Here is a 27,004-nt window from a genome sequence, read left to right as displayed (position 1 = left end):
ACTTGGGATCTTACTTGAACTCTACTGTGCATCACACAGTAGTCATCTCAATTTTCGGATTGTTAGCGGAATACACTACAGCCTGCCACATAAAATATCGCATTTAATATACAGCCTGTCTCACAAATCCTTCCTCGCCAAACATAGCCTGTCTCAAAACTCATTCTCCACGCCTTATCCCGGCAGTATTACTTAAAATCCAGGCTCCCTTTCACCTTCAATATTCCTACCACTCTCATCTCCACGTATATAAATTCTTCGCTCTCAATCCATTTTCCTTATATTTCAAGACCCTTTTCAAATTTCAATCCTCTTGTGAAAAACAATAACAATTATAAAATACACCTCTTCATTTTACTGTTACTACAACTTTCGGACCTCGAGAATACAAGAACACACCGCGATTTTCCGTATCATCGATGTACACGATGTCGCAAAATTTTACTTCCCATGAATACAACATAACTTTATCGGATCTCACTGGAAATTTTCTAAATGCCTGCGATCCTTGTAAAACATACTTGTTAAATGCACTTTTAACATAGGAAAATTTTATCCCGCGGTAGACATTATTATTATTATTATTATTATTATTATTATTATTATTATTAATTTCGACAAAAATTTCTGAATTCAAACGATATTTGAAATTAAGACATTCGCCACGACTACTTTATCATGATCACCTTCCTAATTTTACTCACTTCGGACTATATCTCGAAGAACAATAACACAAGATTCCAACGTCGCATTTTATAGTTCTTGACGTGAATTTTTACAAAACTAAAATTTAAACTCGCTGACCAAAATTATAACACTTTTTGCCTGATAATTACAAATATCACCCGACACACGTCTTGAAAAATTGGTTGGGACAAACAACAGCCAAACTACAACATAATACAAAATATAGACAGACCTGCATTGATATCTTCAATATTCTGGCTACATTTAGCCAGCTGCCCTCGTGCTTAGCCACACATGGAGACAAGGAACATCATCTTCTTAAACATATCTATCTTACAAATACTGCCTTTTCACACGTTATTAAATGACAACACAAATCACGCACTTCCTTCGTTATGATTTTGTAAAGCAAACCTCCTTCGTTCTGCAGTAGACTGCAACTGTCTCCCTTCTCCCCAGACTCGGCTTTCATTCACCCTAATACAACAAGTGTTCCACAGATAACGAAATCAGAACTACTCTGACTAGCTTCCCAACTCCCTTAACACATTCCAACACACATGAGATGATACAATAAAATCAGCTATGTATTTAAAGAGACGCCTATGCTTTCACAGTTTTGTCGGCGAAAGTTCAGAAAAATTTCTATCACCTTCCCTTTCTAACAGTAGATGTGAACCGCAGCCACGAACATGTACTAAGTTATTTGGAGATCAATCTTATACGCTTTTTCTGCCGACGACGGGCGTAAGTTTCCGCTGCTTCAGAAACCAGACCGACACTGAGAAATAGGCAGAGGGGGGTTTCTTTTATAGTCTTATGAGGTGACGCTACTCACACCACTAAGCTTGATTATGCAATCTGCTAATTTCGCGTCCAATAGACCGATTTTCATGAAACTTGTTCCAGAATTCCGGACAGACTTGCAATTTATTTAGATGTTAATCTCATAATTTTACCACACTCGCAACAGGTGAAATAAATTATTTCTGCCCGGGCTTTTCGCGGGTTTTCTTCATCCATTGACCTTGGCACGTGGAGCTAGTCCACTGATCTGACGCTGATTTGTACCTAGGCTTAACTGCATTTATATTTACCCTGGGTTTTCTATCTTCACGTGGGGTTTAAGAATAATTTAGATTATTTATTTCTGTATTTACTGTGTTGCCAAAATCTCTCGTTACGAAGAATTCCGTGAATATAAAATATTGTTGAATATTCGCAGTCCACCGAAGTGTCACGGTATTTCACGAGCTTGCGGCTCGGCCTGACACGGGGCGCTCGCTCCCACAAGACAGCCAGACTCACGAAATGGCCGCCCTCAAACAAATAAAAGTAGCTTGTTATTTGAAATAAATATTGAGAAAAATAACAAATAATTTTCTCATCGTAGAATTATGGGTTCAATATATTCTCTAATTGTATGTATGTTGGGTATTCAGCCCGAAGGTTGTTTGATCCTCCCTAGCTTTACCTACAGCTGTCATAGATAGCCTAGGTATCACTGAAGAGGCATACTAGGGAAATGAGGAGTGAAGTAGTTTCCCGTTGCTTTCTTCACTGAGCCATAATTTGCTGTTACGTATCAGTCTGCCAAGCCCACTGAAATGCATGCACCAACCGAAAACATGAGCGATATTGTCACACTATTCATACCTGGGAGTGGCTGCATAAGGAATGATATTACTAGCATCGCTCATACCTCAGTCACTTTCCTATTGTCAAAGCCAAGGAAGAGACTGTGACAGATTAATGAAAGTAACAAATTTATTCTAGCCCATTCCAGAAGAGACAGTGCACTGTAAACACTACATCTTGCTAGCAAAGGCTTATTCTGTAATATATTTATATACACTGACTGACAGAGCAAATGCAACACCAAGAAGGAGTGGTTCGAAAGGGATGAAAGTTGGGGAAAAAACAGAGACGGCACGGACGAATAATTGATGTTTATTTCAAACCGATATGCAGGTTACACAATGCGCACGGCATCGACTCAGTAGGATGTAGGACCACAGCGAGCGGCAATGCACGCAGAAACACGTCGAGGTACAGAGTCAATAAGAGTGCGGATGGTGTCCTGAGGGATGGTTCTCCGTTCTCTGTCAACCATTTGCCACAGTTGGTCGTCCGTACGAGGCTGGGGCAGAGTTTGCAAACGGCGTCCAATGAGATCCCACACGTGTTCGATTGGTGAGAGATCCGGAGAGTACGCTGGCCACGGAGGCATCTGTACACCTCGTAGAGCCTGTTGGGAGATGCGAGCAGTGTGTGGGCGGGCATTATCCTGCTGAAACAGAGCATTGGGCAGCCCCTGAAGGTACGGGAGTGCCACCGGCCGCAGCACATGCTGCACGTAGCGGTGGGCATTTAACGTGCCTTGAATACGCACTAGAGGTGACGTGGAATCATACGCAATAGCGCCCCAAAAATGATGCCGCCTTGTCTAGCGGTAGGGCGCTCCACAGTTACTGCCGGATTTGACCTTTCTCCACGCCGACGCCACACTCGTCTGCGGTGACTATCACTGACAGAACAGAAGCGTGACTCATCGGAGAACACGACGTTCCGCCATTCCCTCATCCAAGTCGCTCTAGCCCGGCACCATGCCAGGCGTGCACGTCTATGCTGTGGAGTCAATGGTAGTCTTCTGAGCGGACGCCGGGAGTGCAGGCCTCCTTCAACCAATCAACGGGAAATTGTTCTGGTCGATATTGGAACAGCCAGGGTGTCTTGCACATGCTGAAGAATGGCGGTTGACGTGGCGTGCGGGGCTGCCACTGCTTGGCGGCGGATGCGCCGATCCTCGCGTGCTGACGTCACTCGGGCTGCGCCTGGACCCCTCGCACGTGCCACATGTCCCTGCGCCAACCATCTTCGCCACAGGCGCTGCACCGTGGACACATCCCTATGGGTATCAGCTGCGATTTGACGAAGCGACCAACCTGCCCTTCTCAGTCCGATCACCATACCCCCCGTAAAGTCGTCTGTCTGCTGGAAATGCCTCCGTTGACGGCGGCCTGGCATTCTTAGCTATACACGTGTCCTGTGGCACACGACAACACGTTCTACAATGACTGTCGGCTGAGAAATCACGGTACGAAGTGGGCCATTCGCCGACGCCGTGTCCCATTTATCGTTCGCTACGTGCGCAGCACAGCGGCGCATTTCACATCATGAGCATACCTCAGTGATGTCAGTCTACCCTGCAATTGGCATAAAGTTCTGACCACTCCTTCTTGGTGTTGCATTTGCTCTGTCAGTCAGTGTATATATGAGTAATAAACTGTAGGAAGCATCCAAGATTGGCATTATATGTACAATATTAGACTTGACCTAATCCAGTGTAAACATCTACTTCAAATTGAAGTTTAAAAATATAATTTTCTAAACTGTTGCGTGTGACAAACGAGAGTGTCTTTCTCACTGGCGATTCCTTCAAGTAATATACCAGTCTCCCAAATGCAATATATTGCATATTTTATGTTACAAATTTTCGTGAAATAACAGTACAAAATACTGTTCTAAAATAGTATTCCCCTGCTCCCACGCGTAGGGCTTGCTATTGTTGTTTGTAGTAAGAAAATTATCCATGATATGTGATTTTTATTGATTCATCTAGGAGCATTAGAAACCATGTTGCAATTGCCCAGATATTCATATTTATTACTGCTATTTATTTATTTATTTATTTATTTATTTATTTATTTATTTATTTATTTATTTATTCATTTATTTATTTATTTACGAAGTTAGGGCTGTTGGTCCTCTCTTACGCTTATCAAATATAATGAAATTTGTGGATACGTACCAGCAACCTGAACTCTGTAAAAGCTAACATAAGCTACTAGTAGGGTATATTGCTTTTGATGTTTATGTTTACAATGTATTATTATCATTATTATTATTATTATTATTATTATTATTATTATTATATTTTATGCCATTTATAACCTGGAATATTTGTTATATTTATTTTAGTTTGAAGTGGTAAATTATTATTATTATTATTATTATTATTATTATTATTATTATTATTATTAATAATACCACCCCTAAACTCCATCGTTTGAAAACAGTAGAAATATTTTTGTTCATATCTTACATTTAAACGACCAAACATGAATAATAGCCAAGTTTCATGTTTTTATATAGTGCTCCACCCTTTTGCCCTATAAAGGGTCACAATATGAAGATAGATTTGGATTTTAAGAGGACAAATTGGGACAAATATTTGTTAATAGGAAGGGGAGTTAAGGATTGGGATAATTTACTAAAGGAGATGTCCTATAAATTTCCAAATTCTTTGCAATTGTTTAAAAAAAGACTAAGCAAACAACAGATAGGAAATCTGCCACCTGGGCGACTGTCCTTAATGCAGATCAATGGTTGGTTGATTGATTGATTGATCGATTGATCGATTGATTGATTGATTGATTGATTGATTGATTGATTGATTGATTGATTGATTGATTGATTGATTGATTGATTGATTGAAGGGAGGAGTAAAAGTAGAAGAAATGTTGGTAGAAGGAAGGGAATGGTGGCGAGATAGACAACTGTGGAAGTTCTTGATTCACAGCTCGACCCAGAAAGTAGATTAGAAATACAGTATAGGAATTTTCAAATATTCCAAGTTTCTTCTTGGATAACTATTATTTCACTTCTAGTGTTATGTACCAACTGAAGGGACTCCCGGTGGGTTCACCAGCCTCAGGTATTTTAGTGAAAATCTACCTAGACCATTTGGAAAAATCAATAATTAACACAATAATAATGGGATTTTTTTCAGGCAAGATACAATATCATCGCTATTATCGATCAAAGAATCACCAACAATCATACCTTACCCGAGCAACTTAATTCCTTAAACCCCACATAAAATTCTCTGCTGAATCAGACATTAAAAAAACCTAAATTTTCTTCACCTTAAAATCACTAGAAACCTTTGACATTTTCAGAAAACCAACTCGAACAATTATCAAACACTATTGTCTTCATCTTGGCGCTCGTCAAAGTCTGCATTTTATAGCATGATATATAGAAATATTAATATTCTTACCCAATCAAAGGAAATAAACAACATATACACTATAGTGTTTACTAATGTCTGCAATAGAAGCTTTGTTGCCAAAATCAACAACAAAACAAAAACCTGCTGAACACCACACCTAAGGAAACAAGGTTTTTGTCACAATCGCATTTAATAACAATAATTCCTACCAGATCACTAACATATCGTCGTCTTTCTTTAAAAACCTTGTAAGTCCGATTTTGGTCATTTTTGATGTCTTACATGTTTTTTAAAGGAAGAAATGCGCTGTAACAGAATTTAAAACTCTCGTAAGTCTGTGGGGGAACCCTGCGCCTCTATTAGCCCAATTAATAAGCTCGTATGTTCAAACGAGCTGTTCATAGATTAAAATCCTCGTATCGGAGACTTACGAGGAAAATAAATTTATACTATTTGACTCTTTTAACTTAAGAAACTCGTAAGTCTGACATACGTGCTTTTTAATGCCAACAATGTTACAATTTTACCGCCAGTACCACATTGTAAAGAAGACGACAATAGAGTTATACGCGCCTTTCACAGGTTGACTTCCCTTTCGATTGAAGATGGATTACAAGTGCTACAGGGGTAAAATCCTTGTGGAAAAAGCATTACAATCTTATTTCGGTGAGTAATGTTACAAATATTATTTACTATTAGATTACATTAATGTTCTCTACCTAATGCTTTTACTGTGGAAGTGTTATATTGTCAGGTGATAGCAATACAGAACATAGTGTCGATAACTGTTCCAAAGTACAGAATGTAAAACAAGACAGACAGGACAGTACTAGTGAAAAAGGTACTGGTAATATCTGCATAAAAGTGTTCTTGGTTATCTCCTTCACCTGTCATTTTGTGTTAAAGCGCACCTAACTTGGAAATATTCTAGTGCTATCTAATTGCTTCTGTGTGTTTCAGGATCCACTGAAGAAATCTATGGTGCAGAACTGAGAAAAGAGTTGGAAGAGTTCTTAAAATTCAATCCCTTACAGCCGTCTGCTGTTCTGGTAAACTTGTGTAGTGGTAATTGCAACATATCACCTATTCTGGGAATACCAAAATTATTGTGGTGAAAATCATTTAGGCGCCATGAGATTCAAAGTATTTGATGACATATTGACTGAAATGAACAAGGTGTACAAGGTGATCTTCAAACTGAAGAAACTGTTCCAATTATTGAAGTGCTTAACGCTGTTTCCAATACGGAGATATTGGAAACCCCTGTTGCTATGGCTTCTATGGAATATATTATTTGTGATCGATCTACTGACGAACCTCAACATGAAAGTGACAAATTACTTGTGAATTTTGTTGGTTCTGTTAATGTAGCTAGTCCAAATGATAACGCATCTGTTAGTGCTGATGGAATGGAACCAATCAAACGAAAGCGGTCAGGAAAGAACCATGCTCGACTTGATGAATGGGTTGTCAGGAAAAATCAAAAGAAGAGGGAAATGGGATTGCCATATGAAGGTCTTTCAAGAGGCAATGATGGAAAGTGGAAATACCAAACTGCTCGTCAAGAAAGGAAGATGTTGCCTAGGTGTAGGTGCACTTTAAGTAAAAAGAAATCGGTAATAAGGTGCAAAGAGTTGACGGATTTGGAACGGGAAGAAATATTTTGACAATTTTGGAGAGTAAGTTGGAAAGAGAAGAAAATGTACGTAAAAATGTTGGTAGACGTTTCACACACTAAGAATATTAAAAATCGCCATGGTGACTCTTCTCGAAGAAACAGGTCACTGACTTGTCATTTGGAAAAGAACTGTGTTCATATTAGGGTATGTAAGCAGATGTTTCTTAATACGTTAGGCATGAAAGAATGGTCAGTTCTGAACTGGGTCAAAAATGGTAAAATCCATGAAACTACAACAAATGAAGAGAAATCACTGACCAAGTCGCAACAGAAACACAAGGAAAGTCGAGAACACATTCACAGTTATCTTATGATGTTGCCCAAAGTTCTGTCTCATTACTGCAGAAAATCTACTACCAAGCTGTATTTGGAACCAGTATGGACATCAAAAGCTCACCTATTCTGGGAATACCAAAATTATTGTGGTGAAAATCATTTAGGCGCCATGAGATTCAAAGTATTTGATGACATATTGACTGAAATGAATATTTCAATATTTCAACCGATAAAGGATCAGTGTGATATCTGCATTGGACACAAGATAAAAAATGTATCTCTTGAAACTTACAGTGAACATCAAAAGAAGAAAGACGATGCAAGAAAAAAAAAAAAGAGAGAGACAAGGTTGTAGGCAAACGTGTATACGATGGACCTTCAGTCAATTCTTCTTTGTCCAACCCTGAAAGTGTCGGCGGTGTACTATAAAACGAAATTAGTAGTGCACAACTTCACTATTTTTGGTATAAAATCAAGGAACGGATTTTGTTATTTGTGGGGCGAAACAGAGAGATCTATGACAGCTAACGAATTTGCTTCAATTACGTGTTTCTTCATACATAATGAGGTACCATGCACTTCTAAACCTTTTTTTTTTGTGTGATATTACTATTACACTAAAGTACTTAGAGAAGGGGCACACACAAATGGAGTGTGACTCCATGCACTCCACGATAGAGAAACATCTTAGAAATCAAGATATCTATTCTCCAGCAGCATACATAGATGTCTGTAAACATGCTAGGATGAATCCCAAACCCTACAATGTCAAATATCTTCAGCACGACTTCTTCAAGAATTACAATAAAGCCTGTACGATCTACAAATCATTGCGTCCTGGAAGTAAAGTGGGACTATCGATTACAGGCTGAATCACTCTAATTCTTGGAATAATCTTCCTCAAAGGAAACAAAGGGGTGATACTCAGTGTGCAAAAACAAGATTCCACCATTGTACAGTATACTCAAAAGCTGAAGATCACGAAAGAGAAATAGAACCACCTCCAACAATTAAAACAAGTACTGGACAGTGAATATCACCATTTCTATGATACCTTGCCTCATGAATAAGGAGGACAGTCATATGTTACTGAACTGTGGGCCATAACTGTAAATATTTAGTTTTAGTAAGTGATGGGAGATTTTCCTCATAGATCAGTAATACTCGAGTTTGGTATCACAATTGCCATTATACGTTCAACGCCACGTCCCCGATGGAATTTCCAGAAAGCTGATTTGTGTGCATTCTCTGTAGAACTAGATAAATGCATTCGTTGGATTCCCCCAAATCACCAAAATTATCAACGTCTTGTTGGCGCAGTTATATCTACTGCTAAGAAATGTATGCCCAGAGGTTATCGGAAAGAATATGTTCCTGGCTGGAATGCCCAGAATGAGGAATTATTTAAGAATTTCCAACAAAACAGACATGCAGAAACTGCTAACAAACTTCTGGCTATTTTGGATGATTGCCGAAGACAAAAGTGGGTTGAAACTGTTGAAAGCTTAGATTTTACTCATTCTAGCAGAAAAGCCTGGGGCCTTCTCAGAAGGCTAGGAGAAGGTGCACCAGTAGTGAAGGGTCAACCTCAGGTGACACCTGACCAAATAGCTTCCCATATTGTAACAACTTCCCGAGCTCTAGCTGATAAGAATCATATAAAGTATGTTAGATGCCAGCTTCGTGCTCTGAAATCATCAGTACCTCGCATTTCTAGCTATTCACGTCCCTTTACAGCCCTTGATGTTCAAGAGGCTCTCAAAGAACTAAAACCTGGTAAGGCACCTGGATTCGATGGAATTCATCCAGAATTCCTCATATATATGGGAGACAATGCAAAGAGATGGTTGGCACAGTTCTACACGGACATTCTTCAGACTGGACAAATCCCACCTGACTTCAAGAAAGCTAAAATTATTTCCATATTGAAGCCTGGAAAACCTGAAAACAGGCCTGAAAGTTACAGACCAATAGCCCTCCTTAGCTGTTGCTACAAACTCTTTGAAAGGCTTATCTACAACAGAATTGGATGAACCATTTCAGAACTCATTCCTGCGGATCAGGGAGGCTTCAGACCTAACCGAAACTGCTGTGATCAAGTACTCTCATTAACATCTTACATTGAGGCCGGATACCAGCAAAAGCTTAAAACATCTGCTGTCTTTGTGGATCTCACTGCTGCCTTTGATACCATTTGGAAGGAAGGATTGATTTATAAATTACTCAGAGCTATACCCTGCAGAACGATTACACAGCTTATCAATAACATGATCAGCGACAGGAAATTCCAGGTCTGGTTAGGTGAAAAGAAAAGCTAAGTGAGAAAACTGCATATGGTTTACCCCAAGGATCAGTTTTATTGCCACTACTGTTTATTCTGTACATCTCTGATCTTCCAGAAACAATATCCAGGAAGTTCTGCTATGCTGATGACTTGACCCTGGCCACACAACACAAGATCTTTGAGAAAACTGAAGACATTTTGACTCAGGACTTATCCTCATTGGCAGAATATTTCAGGATATGGAGACTCAGACCCAGTACAGCCAAAACGGAGGTTTCTTGCTTCCATTTGAGTAACCGGCTCGCTAAATTAAAACTAAATATTACCTTCTCCAATCGAGTACTTAAGCACAATAGGTTACCTTGGACCGGACATTATCATTCAAACATCATCTTTTGAACTTGTCGAAGAAATTGAAAACCCGAAACAATATTATTCAGAAGCTAACTGGTACGACTTGGGGATCTACTGCAAACATCCTACGCTCTTCAGCCTTAGCACTGGTTTTCTTTGCTGCTGACTACTGTGCTCCAGTGTGGATTAATAGTCCGTATACAAAGTATATTGACCCACAATTGAATACCAGCATGTGTCTTATATCTGGCACCATCAGATCAACTCCAGTTCACTGGCTCCCTCTGTTGTCAGAAATAATGCCACCCTACTTACGGAGATCCAGAGCTCTTGTTCGAGAGTACAACAAGATCTGCAAGAATCCTCTGCTACCTGTTCTAAATGACCAGCTCTTAGTCTCCAAAGACTGAAATCACGACATCCACCCCTTTGTGATGCTGCTCTGAAGACGTCCACCAACTTCAGTGCTTTGGAGGAGTGGAAAGGCCGCTGGAATAACTCTCCCAACGTGCCCCTGCATAACATCTTCAGAGGGGAAAATATTGCAAATGGATCCCAACTACCACGTGCAATTCGTTGCCATACGCTAATAATAATAATAATTGACTTTTAGTTCAGTTGTACTTTTTTCATTTAGATTACATGGAATAAAAAAATTCTAAAAATAATTACGAAGTTAGTTCTTCTATTCTTTAATAATAGTCTATGAATAACTACCATATGTGAACTCTTTGATTTTCTCTTCAGTGTTACTTTTTCCAAAAACTTTACGAATCAACAATCAGTACATTGGTAGGTCTTTCTTTATCGTGTGGCTTTTATTGCCAGGAGTGTCCGAGGACATGTTCGGCTCGCATGGTGCATATCTTTGTATTTGACTCCCAAAGGCGACCTGCGAGTCTGGATGTGGAATGATGATGTAGAGAGAGTGTGAGAAACCCGGTGTCGGCATGTAGGCTACTCCTGTCGAATAACAATAAGGGGTCTGCTCAAAGCTTAACGTCCCCATCCGACGGACGAATCACTATCTACAGCGTCATGTGCCCTCACACCGTAGTTGAGTGGTTTGGAATTCAATCCAACTTTTGGCACACAATCTAGTGATTAGAAATTGTATACCACCACCTCCCCTACCCTGTCGGTCAACATTCTGATGTTGAACAGTTTTTCGATGAACGGGACTCAAACCCTGGTGTCAGACCTAATAGACTTCAAGGATTTAATGATCACGGCCACCAGGCGGACTATATTGGTAGGTAAAAAGTAAAAATTATGAGAAAAAGCTATGGACTTGTAATTCTTCATTCCACATTTTTACTTCAAAAACCTCGTGACATAAAATATGTTGATTGTAAAATTAAAAAGCTCGTAAGTCCATATTTGATCGAATTATGAAATGTATATTACTTAAACTTATATGTCAGTGTAGTCACCAGATGAATTTCATGGCGAATTAACGGTGGGCACCTATTAAAGGACAAACAGGTCATCATTTGAGGTCATGGAACATTTTTTGTCTCTCCTGTAAAATTTTGTAGTTCTGACTTACGAGGTTTTTAAAGAAAGGTGACGATATTCAAAAAATAAAACTTCAGTATCGCATTGTGGACAAGTAAGAACTTTTGGAAGCTTTTCTACAATATACACATGATAAACTATATCAATAAGCATTTAAATTGTGGCATTTACAAACTTAAATGCTCCCAATTCGATGTTAGTTGCATAGGTCAAACATGGAGAATTTTTTGAATCCGATAAAAATAACACATAATTGCCAAAAAAACACAATTATTCAGTTATGAATGATCATAAGTCCAATCACTCATTTTCATCCATAGAACAGGATTTGGACATCATTCTCATAGCCAGTAAAGGAAATTTACTTGTTATATTATATACTGCCTTTGCTGGCGGGATCTAGTGTTTACAGTGCACTAAGTCTTCTGGTATAGGCTAGAGCAATTTTTTTACTTTCATTGATCTGCCTCTGTCTTACCCTTGGCTTTGACAATATGAAAGTGACTGAGGTATGAGCGATGCTAGTAATGCCATTCCTTATGCAGCCAGTCCCTGCTAGAATGGTGTGAAAATGTTGCTCATAGGGTCGGTTGGTGCATGCATTTCAGTGGGATTGGCAGACTGATATGTAATAGCAACTTCTCACTTGGCGAGGAAAGCAACAAGAAACTACCTCACTCCTCATTTCCCTAGTACATCTCTTCAGTGATGCCTAGGCCATGTATGACAGCTGATGGCGGAGCTTTTGAGGATCCAACCAGCCTTAGGGCTGATGACTGAACATACATACATTTGCATATAACTTACCTCAAATATAGAAACAACTCCCTTTTTAAACTGAACAAAATTTCCAGAAAAACCAACGTTCTTTTGGATGAAATAATAAAACTTAACTGAATATTGAAAACTAATAAAAGCAATTACAACATGGGACCAGCTATCCATTACTTCCCCTCCAATTCCTCTTCCTTTCCCCTCTCTGCCGCCTCCCCTCAGTAACAACAGCTCCCAGCCACTGCCCGCCAGTATTTGTTCCAACATGAGTGGAAGGTGATACAGTACATGTCTGATGAGACTGAGGTGAAGAGGAGTAAGTAGTTTCATATTTTCCCTTACACAATTTGTTTTTCTTTTGCCTTTTTTCCATTTTCTATTACCTTACTTATTTGTATTTTTTTCTCTAGACTTCTCTATTCAACATAGAATGAATTGCGACTGAAACACCACTTTTGAAACTCCATCTACTTCGAGGAACAAGTGAAGTTTCCCCAAGGATAGCATGTCAAACTTTTAAATTCAACATAAGACGAGTTCTTACAACCACATTGTAAATTTTAATCCAGACTGAAGCAAGATTTTTATGACAGTCACTTCATAAAGTGTTTTTTAAATAATTTTTCACGTGCACATGTTGTTCATTTGATTATTTCATTCACAGCTTTTAAGATGTTATTTCAATGTTTTGTAATTGACTGAGGATGACCAAAAAAAGGGTTGAAACATGTACGAAAAGGAATTTTGTATGATTAAGGTTCTCTCTTCAAGTATATTAGTCAGTTATATATTGAAAGTAAACTGTATAGCAGTCTTCTTACTGGGTTTCATGGAGGGAGGCTGTATTTTATGCAGATTGAGAATAGGTTATAAACATTCTTTCAATTTGACACAATCAGATGCATTTTGTTGACTAGAAAATGTAATACAAGGTGTTTATTAAATTCTGTTTCATTATCAGTTGTCTAACATTCAAAATTTGCTTGCACATTCCTTCATTCTTCACACAGTCAGCTTGCTTTTGTGATATTTCATAACTACTTTAAGTAGTGTCTCAAAACAGTCATGAACAATATTTGAAAGAATTGTGTTAACATGTGGTAATATAGCTTCATTCAAATAGCTCTCGAGATATCTTACTGTAATCGGAACATGGACTAATTACATCTCAAGACCTGTATTCTGTTATAAACTGTTAATTCAAATGTAATTTTGTTGAATTGAAATATACTCCCATAGCAGCTATCTCTGGATTTCAGAGGTAAACTATCATGACATTTCACTAACATTATAGGAGAGCAGAAGGAAGCTGCTGAGGCCCATATTTTGCTACTTTTAAGGCAGGTCGAATCGACAGTTCTGACTTTGGTAAACTATCGTAAGAGCCAATACAATAAGGATGGCGGCGGACAGCATAAGATTGAACTGTTGTATGATCACTTATCATTCTTTATTGCTGGGTTCTCCTTGCACATACGATATCACATAGCTTATCTTCTAAATATACACACACGGTAGTGTACCCATAAGAAGACCCAGTACAAGTCACATACAGTAAAATCCTCAAAATCTTTGGTTTTGCATTTAAGATAGTTTACCTCTGACAACGAGAGTTTATCCCATGATTATCCCTTGTGAACTGACATCCAGTTAGATTTTCAGCTGACCATCTGGGGATTAATGCTAGTCCTGGTCATTGATTGCATAAACTTCAGCTGCAGTTCTGTGTGCTCCTTTTTCTAATTGATTTATTTTGCCAATTTGATGCCAAGTTCTGGCCATTATAAATTATTCATGTGATGACCTTAGAAGTTTAAGTTTGGAATAATATCTTCTCTTTTTTTATGCTTACAGGACAAGGATCAGCGAAGTATGGATATTGAGACTGCCAAAGCAATGCTGCAGTTGCTGTTGGGGAAACATTGGGTATTGTTTGGACAGTTTAACAACTTTCTTGAGCACTCCAAGTACAAAGTAATTAACAAGGACCAGTGGTGCAATATCCTGGAATTTTCACGCACCATCCTCAGTGATCTATCCAATTATGATGTTGATGGAGCCTGTAAGTTTCTAATGTGTGTTTATGGTTTAAAGTGTTCCAAAATTTTACATAATACCACATTTATTTGCTATTCGCTTTACGTCGCACCAACACAGATAGGTCTTACGGCGACGATGGGACACGAAAGGCCTAGGAATGGGAAGGAAGCGGCCGTGGCCTTAATTAAAGTACAGCCCCAGCATTTGCCTGGTGCGAAAATGGGAAACCACGGAAAACCATCTTCAGAGCTGCCGATAGTGGGGTTTGAACCCACTATCTCCCGAATACTGAATACCGGCCGCACTTAACCCGTAGAGTGGGGCTCGCTTCAGGTGACGCGGCTGGAGCGAGCCCGATGGTGGGCGCGCGTCATGTGAAGCGCGGAAAGTTTTTATTTTTTATCTCCGTTACGAAACAAGCGGTAGGTTTGAAACTTTCTCCGTATGTTCCGAGAGGTGCTGCCATCTGACAGAATTTTTTTTCACCTTCGTGTATCTAAGCAGTTCTCGTCTAGGAATCCTCTTATTATCTGCTACATAGCTGCGTAGCGCAAGAACAACCTATGTGGCGCTTGGCGAGAAGCTCAGTCAGTGTGCCGCGAGGAGCGTAGTATTTCGTGTCTCGGTGTGAATGTTTTCAGCTCTCATAAGTTGTTTTGTTGGTATGTAAATTTATCTTGTGATTTATTGTTTTAATTCTACATGTAGCATTTCATATTTGTAGTCAACATGTCCAAAAGAATTGTAGATCTTCCGAGTGATGATATAAGGGATATTCTCGAGCTCAGTGAGGAAGATAGTTGCAGTGATTCTAGTTTAGATAGTAATGGTGAAACTATCCCGCTGTTAGATGCTCCAAGCATGAGTGCTTCCGTCGGAGTAGGCCTGTTGCCTAGATGCCGTGGACAGGTGTCGAGTTCGAGCTCCGATGAGAGTAGCGAGTCAGAAAGTGAGAGCGATTTGCCTCCTATTCCGCCTAATGACTGGGATGTAAGGGGATGTAGGAGAGCCCGATTTCCAGCTACATATCAAAGTGGAATTCAGGGCGAACTTTTAAATAAAAAAGAACCGGACAAAATATTTGAGCATTTCATTGACAATGAACTGTGCGAACTTATTGCAGAGCAAACTAATCTGTACGCTCAGCAGTCAATACAAGCTAGTATAGGAACAGCTAAGATGAAAAGGAGAAGCAGGGAGAGGGATTGGGTTCCTACTAACAAGGAAGAAATAAAACTTTTATTTGGGATCTTTCTTCTTCTTCAAAAGCCGAAGCTATCTCATTATTTTTCACGTAATAGATTGTTTGCTACGCCCGTGTTTTACGAGACCATGTCCGAGAAATGTTTTTTCCTTCTACTGAAATTTTTACATTTCTCAGATAATGAGGCTTACGATCGGCAAGTATCCCCAAAACTCTACAAAGTGAAGCCAGTTCTAGACATTCTTGTATCAAAATTTAAAATGTCCTATTTACCAGATGATCGTCTATCAATTGACGAAAGTTTACTCCTTTGGAAAGGTCGCTTGGGGTGGAAAATGTACATTCCGAAGAAGAAAGCTCGTTTCAGGATGGAATCTTTTAAATTATGTGAGGCTAAAACAGGATATGTGTGGAATATCCTGTGGTACACAGGCAAGGAAACTAAGCTAGTAAATGAGGTTTGTGGGCTAAATATTTCGCAGTATACCAAGCCCTCAAAAGTAGTGTTTGCTCTAGCCGAACCTCTTCTAAATAAGGGATATCTCATAGCTCTAGACAATTATTACAGTAGCCCGGAACTCTTCCATCAGCTCAATGAGTTTCAGACAGACGCTGTTGACACTGTAAAATCTAACAGAAAAAATCTTCCGAAGGACGTCATGGGGAAAAAGCTGAAAAAAGGGGAGGTGGCTTTTGCCTATAAAAACAAACTCATGGCCTTGAAGTGGAAAGACAAGAGATAAGTCTGCATGCTGAGTAGTATTCATGACGCGAAAATGCGCACTGTTCTAAACAAGAAAGGAGAAACCAAAGAGAAGCCGGTCGTATGTATTGAGTACAATGACTCAATGGGAGGGGTGGACTTATCGGACCAGTGTATCGTGCCATACAGTATGGCGAGAAAAAGAATGAAGAAATATTACCACAAGATTTTTAGACACCTACTGGATATAACAGTGTTCAATGCTTTTGTGATATACAAGAAATACGGCGGTACATTCGCTCAGCTGGAGTTTCGTATTCAAATTGTGCAGAAACTATTTCAGAAGTATGCGAACGCTACCCCTAACGCAGCCTTGCCAATTCGATCAGTGAGACCCGCACCCGTTGACTCGTCAACTCGATTCTCGGGAAGGCATTTTCCAGATTTCAATCCAGCCTCAAAATCAAGACTGCACGCAAATAAGAGATGCGTTGTTTGCGTGGCAAAAGGCCAGCGGCGGGATACTCATAATTTTTGTGCAGTATGCAATGTCGCTTTGTGCCCCTCTCCTTGCTTCAGGCTATACCATACAGTTGAAGTATGAGCATTGTAAATATGCCAGCGAGTCTCAGGTTCCATACTCGGGGAATCTGAGAAGATCGTGGTCTACACTCGGTGACCGCTGTACATTCTGCGTGCCGGCAACTATCAGTGACCATCCTGAAATAGTTCTTTTCAATTTTCTCTCCAGTTATTTGTTATAGCTATTGAGTGTAAATAGTGTTGAACAGTGTAGTGTAATTTTGTGTAATGTGGTGACAAAATTGTGATGAATGAACTCATGGATTACTTGCTGCCCTCTTCAATGGCAAGTTACAGGCCTACGTGGTGAGTACATTTTTCTATTTTATTTCAGGAAAATGTGATATTTGAGTGAATGTGTCAGTATTATTTGGAGTATGTGATGCTTTTTTTATTTGTGTGTTACGTATTTCAACGTTGAATTAATGTAAGCAACACAAATAATACTCCGAATCGAAGTAAATATGAAATGGCACATATGCAATTTTTGCACTGACACTGGATGAATTGAAAAATCGTTTTAATTGTAAATAATAGCGCAATTTACACCGCAACGTATAATTTTATGCTAATTTTAACATAATATAATATTTAAGCGGGTGTAGGTTGGCAAAAACGATTTCTTTTTTAAAGAAAAAATTTACTGAAAATGTTTCCCCACTATGCAGGAATTCCTAGTTTATGACCTCCCCACTTAACGGGTTAAGCGACTGCAGCTATCGAGCTCGGTCATTTATTTGCATAATGGACACCACTGAAAAATGGAGACACCCCAATTTTCCCCTTAAATTTTTGGGGAAAAATCACCCATGTAATGGATGCATCTAGTAATATTTGAAGTCTTAAAATTGAATGCGTTACAGTATGAAAGGAGATCAACAGCTGCAGACTTGATTGTACTGACTGCACAGTACATGTCATGAAGGATATGCAGCCATTCCAGTTGTCACGGATGTTACCTTCTTACTAATTTTAAGCCCTTAACATTAAAATTTAAATGTATTTTGTGTTTTTAAACATGAAACACAGTAAATGGTAATGATCTCCCTATAGGAGAAACTATGAAGGTGGTTTGAAAAGTCCGTGCAAAGTCCTAGAGATGGCACCACCGGCGCGTATTGAGGTCGTGTTGAGTTAGTAGCATCTCTTGAATGAATGCATACAAAGTTTCAGTCATATTGACTATTTCTTAGTGTTTGGCATTTGTGTGAATCAAGGAAGTCGAGTGATTTTCAAGAAATGGACGAAAAAGAATTTCATGTGGTGATTAAACATTACTTTATGAAAGGCAAAATGCTTCAGAAGACTAAAGAGAAGCTTGATAAACATTATGGTGACTCTGCACCTTCGATTAGAACAGTTTATAAGTGGTTTCAAAATTTTCGGACTGGCCATATGGGCATAAGTGACGCTGAACGTTCTGGACGGCCTGTGGAGGTTACGAATCCAGAAATCATTGATCAAATCCATGATATGGTGATGGATGACAGAGGAGTTAAGGTGCGTGAGTTTGCTAGTGCTGTGGGCATCCCAACTGAACTGGTACATAATATTTTGCATGAACATTTGGACATGAGAAAGCTATCTGCAAGACGGGTGGCGCGATTGCTCACGCTTAACCAAAAACGGAATTGTGTAAAGTGTTGCAAGGATGGTTTGCAACTGTTCCAGAAGAATCGGAGGACTTTAAGTGTTGTTTCGTCACTGTGGATGAAACATGGATACATTACTATACTCCTGAGACCAAACAACAATCTAAACAATGGGTTACCAAGGGGGAATCTGCACCAAAAAAGGCGAAGACCGTTCCTTCGGCCGGATAGGTTATGGCAACTGCTTTTGGGATTCGCAAAGGATAATCCTCATCGACTAACTGGAAAAGGGTAAAACTATTACAGGTGCATATTATTCATCGTTATTGGATTGTTTGAAAACCGAGCTGCAAGAAAAACGCCCGCGATTGGCCTACAAGAAAGTCCTTTTCCATCATGACAACGCACCAGCACACACCTCAGCAGTTGTGGTCGCATAATTAATGGAAATAGGATTCCAACTCATTTCACATCCCCCCTATTCTCCAGACTTAGCTCCCCCAGACTATTATTTGTTCCCCAATTTGAAGAAATGGCTGGCAGACAAAGATTTTATTCAAATGAGGAGGTGATTGCAAACACTAATGGATATTTTGCAGACTTGGACAAATCCTATTATTTGGAAGGGATCAACAAACTAGAACATCGTTGGACGAAGTGTATAAGCCTAAAAGGAGACTGTGTTGAAAAATAAAAAAGGTTCACCCCAAACACGTTAGTAGTTTTTATTTTTGCATGGACTTTTCAAACGCCCTCGTATGTTGAGTAAATGTATTACTGTTCCGGAAACTGAAAAAAAAAAGTTTGGTCACAGACACAGAATTCGTGAACTCACCTTACAGGCTGTGAACTAAAATTAAAAAATCCAGCTTACTGCCTTAGATAACATTAATTTTATTTTTACAGTGTCAATCTGCAAGCTGCTGTTATTGTATCTTATGGCTAGCCCGAATTCCCGTCCATCAGCTTTCTTGCATTCCAGTATAGTTGAGTGAGATTTCCTGAAGTTCTGGCTGTCGCATCAAGTTTGTTGCAATGTAGCAGGTGTTCCTTACCATTTTGCTTCCAGGGTTATGGCAAAGTGTGCATTTTTTGGATATAAGGATGTTGATTCGTTTCAGATGAGCTGCAAGACAGTCGTGGCCAGTGTTAAGTCTGAAGAAGGCTACAGCTTCTCTTCTTGGTTTTATTTTATACTGATCCCATTTAGCATCAATATCCTTTCATAATTTGGTACCGAGCTTGATAGCTGTAGTCGCTTAAGTGCAGCCAGTATCCAGTATTCGGGCGATAGTAGGTTCGAACCCCACTGTCGGCAGCCCTGAAAATGGTTTTCCGTGGTTTCCCATTTTCACACCAGGCAAATGCTGGGGCTGTACCTTAATTAAGGCCATGGCCGCTTCCTTCCCACTCCTAGCCCTTCCCTGTCCCATCGTCGCCATAAGACCTATCTGTGTCGGAGCGACGTAAAGCAACTAGCATAATTTGGTTTCTGCTGTTTTCTTTGCCATTTCGTGCCTGTTTTTAACAGTATTTTTCAGAATTCTTTTTGATGACATAAAATCAGTCTGACTGGCAGGCTGTTGTAGTGTGGTACCTTTTTTGACTGCCTCTTCATTATCCATTATTCCAACATGAGAAGGAATCCACTGAAATGAGATCTGTTTTTTGAGTCTTTGGAGGTTTTTTATCATACATAGAATTTCTTTCAGTTCTTTATTTTGAGACGTTATTTGACGAGACAGCTTGGATGGCTGCTTTTGAATCTGTAAGGATAACAAATTTTTGCTAATCGTTGTTTCTGTCTAAAAACTGTTGTTGTGCATGGGATCTCTGCATGAAATTTTGTTTTGTTTTGGCCTACTGGGAAGTGGAGTGAGAAGAGAGAGGAATGTACTGTATTCCTGCCCCAGTTCTGTTTTCTTTGTCCTGTGAGTCATCTGTATATAATTTTTAGCCATTGATTAGACAGATATCTTTCTTCTTTTGTACAGAGGCCAGCTGTTTTAGATCATATGGTGAACAGTCTTTCTTGCAGGCCTCTTCTAGCAAAGTAAGATCTGCAGTTACTTGCATATATATTCAGTGGGGTTGACTGGCGTACATAGTGTTTTAAGTTTTATTTGCAGATTACTCTTATTAATATATTCTTTGGTGAGACTCAAAGGATCTCTTTGGGTTTTAAGATTGGGGCTGGTAACTGGTTTTTTTGTCCCACGTCATTTGGGGTGGTTTTTGTAAGCTGAGATATGCGTTGGTTGTTTGTTGTTTCATTTCTTCTGTTGGTAAATTGTGGGTATACAATTGTAAGGCGGTTACAGGCATGGTGTTTATTGCGCCTGTTATGATTCGTTGGGCATTATTCTAACACCTCTCAAAGCGATCAATGTTTGATTGGGGTCCTGCAGTAAGTAGTTCACTGCCATATTTTATGATAGGTTTGATGTAAGCTTTACAGGTCCTAATTCTGATCTATTAATTCAAAAGAAAGAAGGGATTTAATTTATACAGTAGAACCCTGCTTAACCGAAATGCTCTGGCATAATTGTATTTTAATATTTTGTTTCTACCCTCTTGTTCTTAGCCGTCGATGTTAGTAATTCTCTTGGTATATGTGCTGAGAGCTACTAGGCGAACCCTATTTTTATATTATGACTTATGCCAGAATGCATGTGTAGCATAGAAGAAAACAGTTTCTTACCCTCTAGTTCGTCCCACCACGAACCTACTACACTGGCGTAGCAGGGGGAGAGGTGATACTCCCACGTGGCGCGTCCCAGGTGGTGGGTAGAGGGGTCCTAACCGGCTTGCTGGCGGACTTGAGGGAAATAAAATGCCTTTCGCAGACCAGACACACAACCCCCTGTCGGTGGGGGACGCAGACGAAGAATACATCCACGGTATCCCCTGCCTGTCGTAAGAGGTGACTAAAAGGGGCAACCAAGGGATGATTGAATTCGAACCATGAAACTACTTGTGATTAGTACCACCATGCGGGGAACACCATGAGTCGCTTTTACTTGCGTGTAGTACCACTATGTTAGGTACCAAGTGATTAGTAGCAAAAGAGTACGGTGCCGGCTTATACAGTACCTGTGATTAGTACCACTATATGAGCGACACCATGGTTCTGGCTTGCTTATGATTAGTACCCACTATATGAGGAACACCACGGGATAGCACAAGTCCCTGTGGTTAGTACACTTATATGATGAACACTATAGGTTTGCGTTACCTGTAAATGGCGCCGCAATGTGCGAAACACCATAGGTCTGTATTACATGTGCGAATTTCATTACCTGTGAGTAGTACCATACTGTGTGGAATACCGCAAGTCTACGCTACTTTTGCTTAGTACCGCACCATGACAAATATCATGGTTCTACTTTCCTAGTGATAAGTACCATTTTGATGGGCCGATGACTTGGATTTTGGACCCCTTTGGACTAAAAGCATCATCGATTCAGTATTATACTGTAGAAGCAGTCCCTTGGTCAGTAATACTATTAATTCACGTCAGTTTCTGTGAATGCAAGACATTGTGGGTCGGATCCACTGATTGTTTTAAATTCATATCCATCCATTCATTCTTTGTCCTCACATTTTGAATTCTGGTCAGTGGAGGATTTTGGACGTTTAATTTGTCATTCCATTTCGTCTCATTTCGTACCATTAGGGGCCGATGACCTAGATGTTAGGTCCCTTTAAGCAACAAGCATCATCATCAGTTCATCCCACAATACATTTTTTTCTTGAACAAGCAGCAATTATTATTACTGTGTTGTTGTTGTTGTTGTTATTATTATTATTATTATTATTATTATTATTATTATTATTATTATTATTATTATTATTATTATTATTATTATTATTATTATTATTATTATTGCTGCTGTATTCGTCATGAAGATTATGCAGACGACTCCAACCTTGACAAATAGCACTTCTGACAATTGAGTTACAGCAGATGATGGATTTAATACATTGGAGGTAAGATTGATTTCAAATTTTTATTAAAATACAGTACCACATGCTATAATTACAGTACTGTAATAAAATTACTGTATACAGTATTCAGTTCAATAGTAACAAAAATGTTTCAATATTTCAGATTGCTTTGTGCTTTGTTGAACAAAGCAATGAATCTACATCGGCTGATGTGTTGTTGATTAAACAGTGGCCCAATGTAGCTGCACGACAGCGCTGCACCAAGAAATTTCAGGAGAAAATCACCGATTCCATACAATCAGTGACATTAAAATGTTTACATAATGTTAATATACAGTATGCACCTTTGCTTAACAGAGTTAATGCATTTTTATTTTGACATTTAACTTACAAAAATATTTACCATGTGTCATCCGAAAAAATGCATCAACCGAAGTGGCTCCACCCCCTTTATTCCGGATAAACGGGGTTCTACTGTAATTGCTTTATTCATGTCACGGATGTTACATCTGACATGATATATGACACAGTTAAGATTTGTGATGTATTACCTTTCTTAAATTAATAAGATTACATGGTATAATAAACACAAGTGTTACATATAATTAGGCTTCTAATTAGATATCAGAGCAAATCATTTGATTTTCTGGGTGGAAGAAACCATGGATTGAGGAAAAGGCTAATGTATGGTCATTATCCAATTTTAAATTATTATAACATAAACAGGATTTTAAGGACTTTTCTTAAATATACAATTCCTACAAACAATTTTTTTTCTGAAATCATAAATAACTTTGCTACCAATTTCCTTCAGAGTTGGATTACTTAGAATGCCGTTCTGTTTATAAATTTTCTTATTAAAAGTGAAATAGTTGTCTAAAACAAAATTTAATAGTGTCATGAACTCGTCGATCTCCATTTTACTGAGGCCACTATGTTTACAGATGTTGTTATAGATGATGTTGACAGTGTCTCTGGTTGGAATATTTGAGTGCATGTTAATCACGTTAAAGTACCATATTGTGTGATAAGGTTGTAGATTGAACTTACAAAAATCAATGGAATTCTTTAAAGGTTGCTTGTTATTAAATGTGTAATGTTTCTTCAAGAAACCATGAATATACTTAGAAGTTTTATAGGTTGGACTGTTACGGTAGTTAATAATGGGATGTATTGGGATGTCATTCTTATGTACTATAGGAAGGGCTCTTGCTACAGGGATGTTAGGATTCATGTTTACGAGTCCTTGTTGATCTTGTTCGTTAAAAGAAATATAGATTTCATTAATAATGTCTTTAAATTAGTCTGTATTTTTACTATCGGATCCTTATTAACTACCGTGTAACTATTACTATTAAAAAAAACTTCTGTTTTTTAATGTTTCTTTATCTAATAGAACTATTGATTCCCCTTTGTCGGCTTTAGTTACAATGTTGTTGTCAAACCTTACTACGGGCTATGCACGCAGCGTGGCCTGAGCGTAATTTCGGCCGCTGCGAGTTAAACCGGAAAGAGTTAAACAGGGAAGAAGAGTTATCGGAAAATACACTGACTGACAGAGCAAATGCAACACCAAGAAGGAGTGGTTCAAAAAGGATGAAAGTTGGGGAAAAAACAGAGACGGCACGGACGAATAATTGATGTTTATTTCAAACCGATATGCAGGTTACACAATGCGCACGGCATCGACTCAGTAGGATGTAGGACCACCGCGAGCGGCAATGCACGCAGAAACACGTCGAGGTACAGTGTCAATAAGAGTGCGGATGGTGTCCTGAGGGATGGTTCTCCATTCTCTGTCAACCATTTGCCACAGTTGGTCGTCCGTACGAGGCTGGGGCAGAGTTTGCAAACGGCGTCCAATGAGATCCCACACGTGTTCGATTGGTGAGAGATCCGGAGAGTACGCTGGCCACGGAAGCATCTGTACACCTCGTAGAGCCTGTTGGGAGATGCGAGCAGTGTGTGGGCGGGCATTATCCTGCTGAAACAGAGCATTGGGCAGCCCCTGAAGGTACGGGAGTGCCACCGGCCGCAGCACATGCTGCACGTAGTGGTGGGCATTTAACGTGCCTTGAATACGCACTAGAGGTGACGTGGAATCATACGCAGTAGCGCCCCAAACCATGATGCCGCGTTGTCTAGCGGTAGGGCGCTCCACAGTTACTGCCGGATTTGACCTTTCTCCACGCCGACACCACACTCGTCTGCGGTGACTATCACTGACAGAACAGAAGCGTGACTCATCGGAGAACACGACGTTCCGCCATTCCCTCATCCAAGTCGCTCTAGCCCGGCACCATGCCAGGCGTGCACGTCTATGCTGTGGAGTCAATGGTAGTCTTCTGAGCGGACGCCGGGAGTGCAGGCCTCCTTCAACCAATCGACGGGAAATTGTTCTGGTCGATATTGGAACAGCCAGGGTGTCTTGCACATGCTGAAGAATGGCGGTTGACGTGGCGCGCGGGGCTGCCGCCGCTTGGCGGCGGATGCGCCGATCCTCGCGTGCTGACGTCACTCGGGCTGCGCCTGGACCCCTCGCACGTGCCACATGTCCCTGCGCCAACCATCTTCGCCACAGATGCTGCACCGTGGACACATCCCTATGGGTATCGGCTGCAATTTGACGAAGCGACCAACCTGCCCTTCTCAGCCCGATCACCATACCCCTCGTAAAGTCGTCTGTCTGCTGGAAATGCCTCCGTTGACGGCGGCCTGGCATTCTTAGCTATACACGTGTCCTGTGGCACACGACAACACGTTCCACAATGACTGTCGGCTGAGAAATCACGGTACGAAGTGGGCCATTCGCCAACGCCGTGTCCCATTTATCGTTCGCTACGTGCGCAGCACAGCGGCGCATTTCACATCATGAGCATACCTCAGTGACGTCAGTCTACCCTGCAATTGGCATAAAGTTCTGACCACTCCTTCTTGGTGTTGCATTTGCTCTGTCAGTCAGTGTATATTCAGCTTTGTGGACAGATTTTCAAAGGGTGCTTGTTGAATATGAGCCCAAAGCTGAAGGGTTTGGAGATGTATTGGTCTTCATTGTGCTTTTGCTTTTTTTACTTCTCCACTTCTGCACCCTTGTTCTAGTCTTTTCTCTCCCCAAATTCAGAAAGTGTTTGTCTTTTGCACACTTTTCTTTTTCTTAACTTTTTAACCTATTCCTTTCTCTATCTTTCTCCAAATATGCAGCCAATCTCTCTGGATTTTTATATTTCATTTTAGCTCTCATTTTTGCCATTCCAGGAGCAGACATTTCAGGTGGCATTATCTTCAACAAGAGAAAATATAAACTTGAACCAAATTATAGGTTATTTAATGTTTCTGTTTGCCTACAATTGAGTTTAGGAATATTTCATTATAACATAAAAAGTAAATTCTAGATGGAATGAAGAAAATTAATTTCATTTTATTCTGTGACTTTAAAAAAATCAGTCTACACATCAGTAATTTATTTTAAACTTCTCTGAATTATACCAGTAATAGATTATGTAACATGGACTAGTTCATAAAGTTAGCCTTAATCTAAAAGTGTCAATGGTGATAGAAATGTACGAGGACGGTTTGAAAAGTTCTTGGAATCACCGCTAGATGTCAGTGCTAGAGCAACGAGGTTCCCGCGCAATAATCACACATCCTTTGTGAGTGAACACGTGGCGCGTCAATGCTCTAGCTGCAGGAGTGTGGTAGTGACGACTCTTGGTTGTTGTTCCCGCGTAGTGATTTGTGACAATGGAAAAAACTGAGATTCGAGCAGTGATTAAATACTTTGTAAAGAAAGGTATGAAAGTAAAGGAAATTCATGCCGACTTTCAGAACACACTGGGGGACTCTGCTCCTTCATTTTCAACTGTTGCCAAGTGGACCAGCGAGTTTAAATTTGATCGGGAGAGCTTGGATGATGATCTGCGTAGTGGACGGCCAAAAAGTGTTATGACCCCAGAATTTATCGCAAAAGTGCATAAAATGGTCGTGGAGTATCGTCGACTGAAAGTGCGGGAGATTGCTTAAGCTGTAGGGATGTCTTCTGAACGGGTATATTATATTTTAACCGAAGAATTGGGTATGAAAAAATTATCCGCAAGATAAGTCTTGTCTTGACATTGGACAATAAACGCACCAGATTGGAAATGTCCGAACAAAGTCTGGCCCGTTTTCAGTGCAAGCAACAAGATTTTTTGCGCCGGTTTGTGACTACAGATGAAACTTGGGTCCACTATTGTACCCCAGAGACAAAACAGCAGTCGAAGCAGTGGAAACATGCTGATTCACCACCACCAAAGAAAGCAAAGGCAGTGCGTTCAGCCGGAAAGGTCATGGCCTCAGTTTTCTGGGATTCAA

The 27,004-nt window shown here is 39.8% G+C and overlaps 1 protein-coding gene across 4 annotated transcripts in view; it reads left to right on the top strand.

The window, feature by feature from the left end:
• SCCRO4 (DCN1-like protein SCCRO4) overlaps positions 1–27,004 on the top strand; it is a 157,300-nt gene that overhangs the window by 107,822 nt on the left and 22,474 nt on the right. For all 4 annotated transcript variants that reach the window (XM_067143112.2, XM_067143113.2, XM_067143114.2 and 1 more), the window contains one exon: positions 14,440–14,647. In XM_067143112.2, the coding sequence (XP_066999213.1) occupies positions 14,440–14,647 (208 nt within the window). The remainder of the gene's footprint in view (positions 1–14,439; positions 14,648–27,004) is intronic.

This window comes from Anabrus simplex, chromosome 3, assembly GCF_040414725.1.
Source record: "Anabrus simplex isolate iqAnaSimp1 chromosome 3, ASM4041472v1, whole genome shotgun sequence".
Classification (NCBI taxonomy): domain Eukaryota; kingdom Metazoa; phylum Arthropoda; class Insecta; order Orthoptera; family Tettigoniidae; genus Anabrus; species Anabrus simplex.
This window is presented reverse-complemented; position numbering and strand designations above follow the sequence as displayed.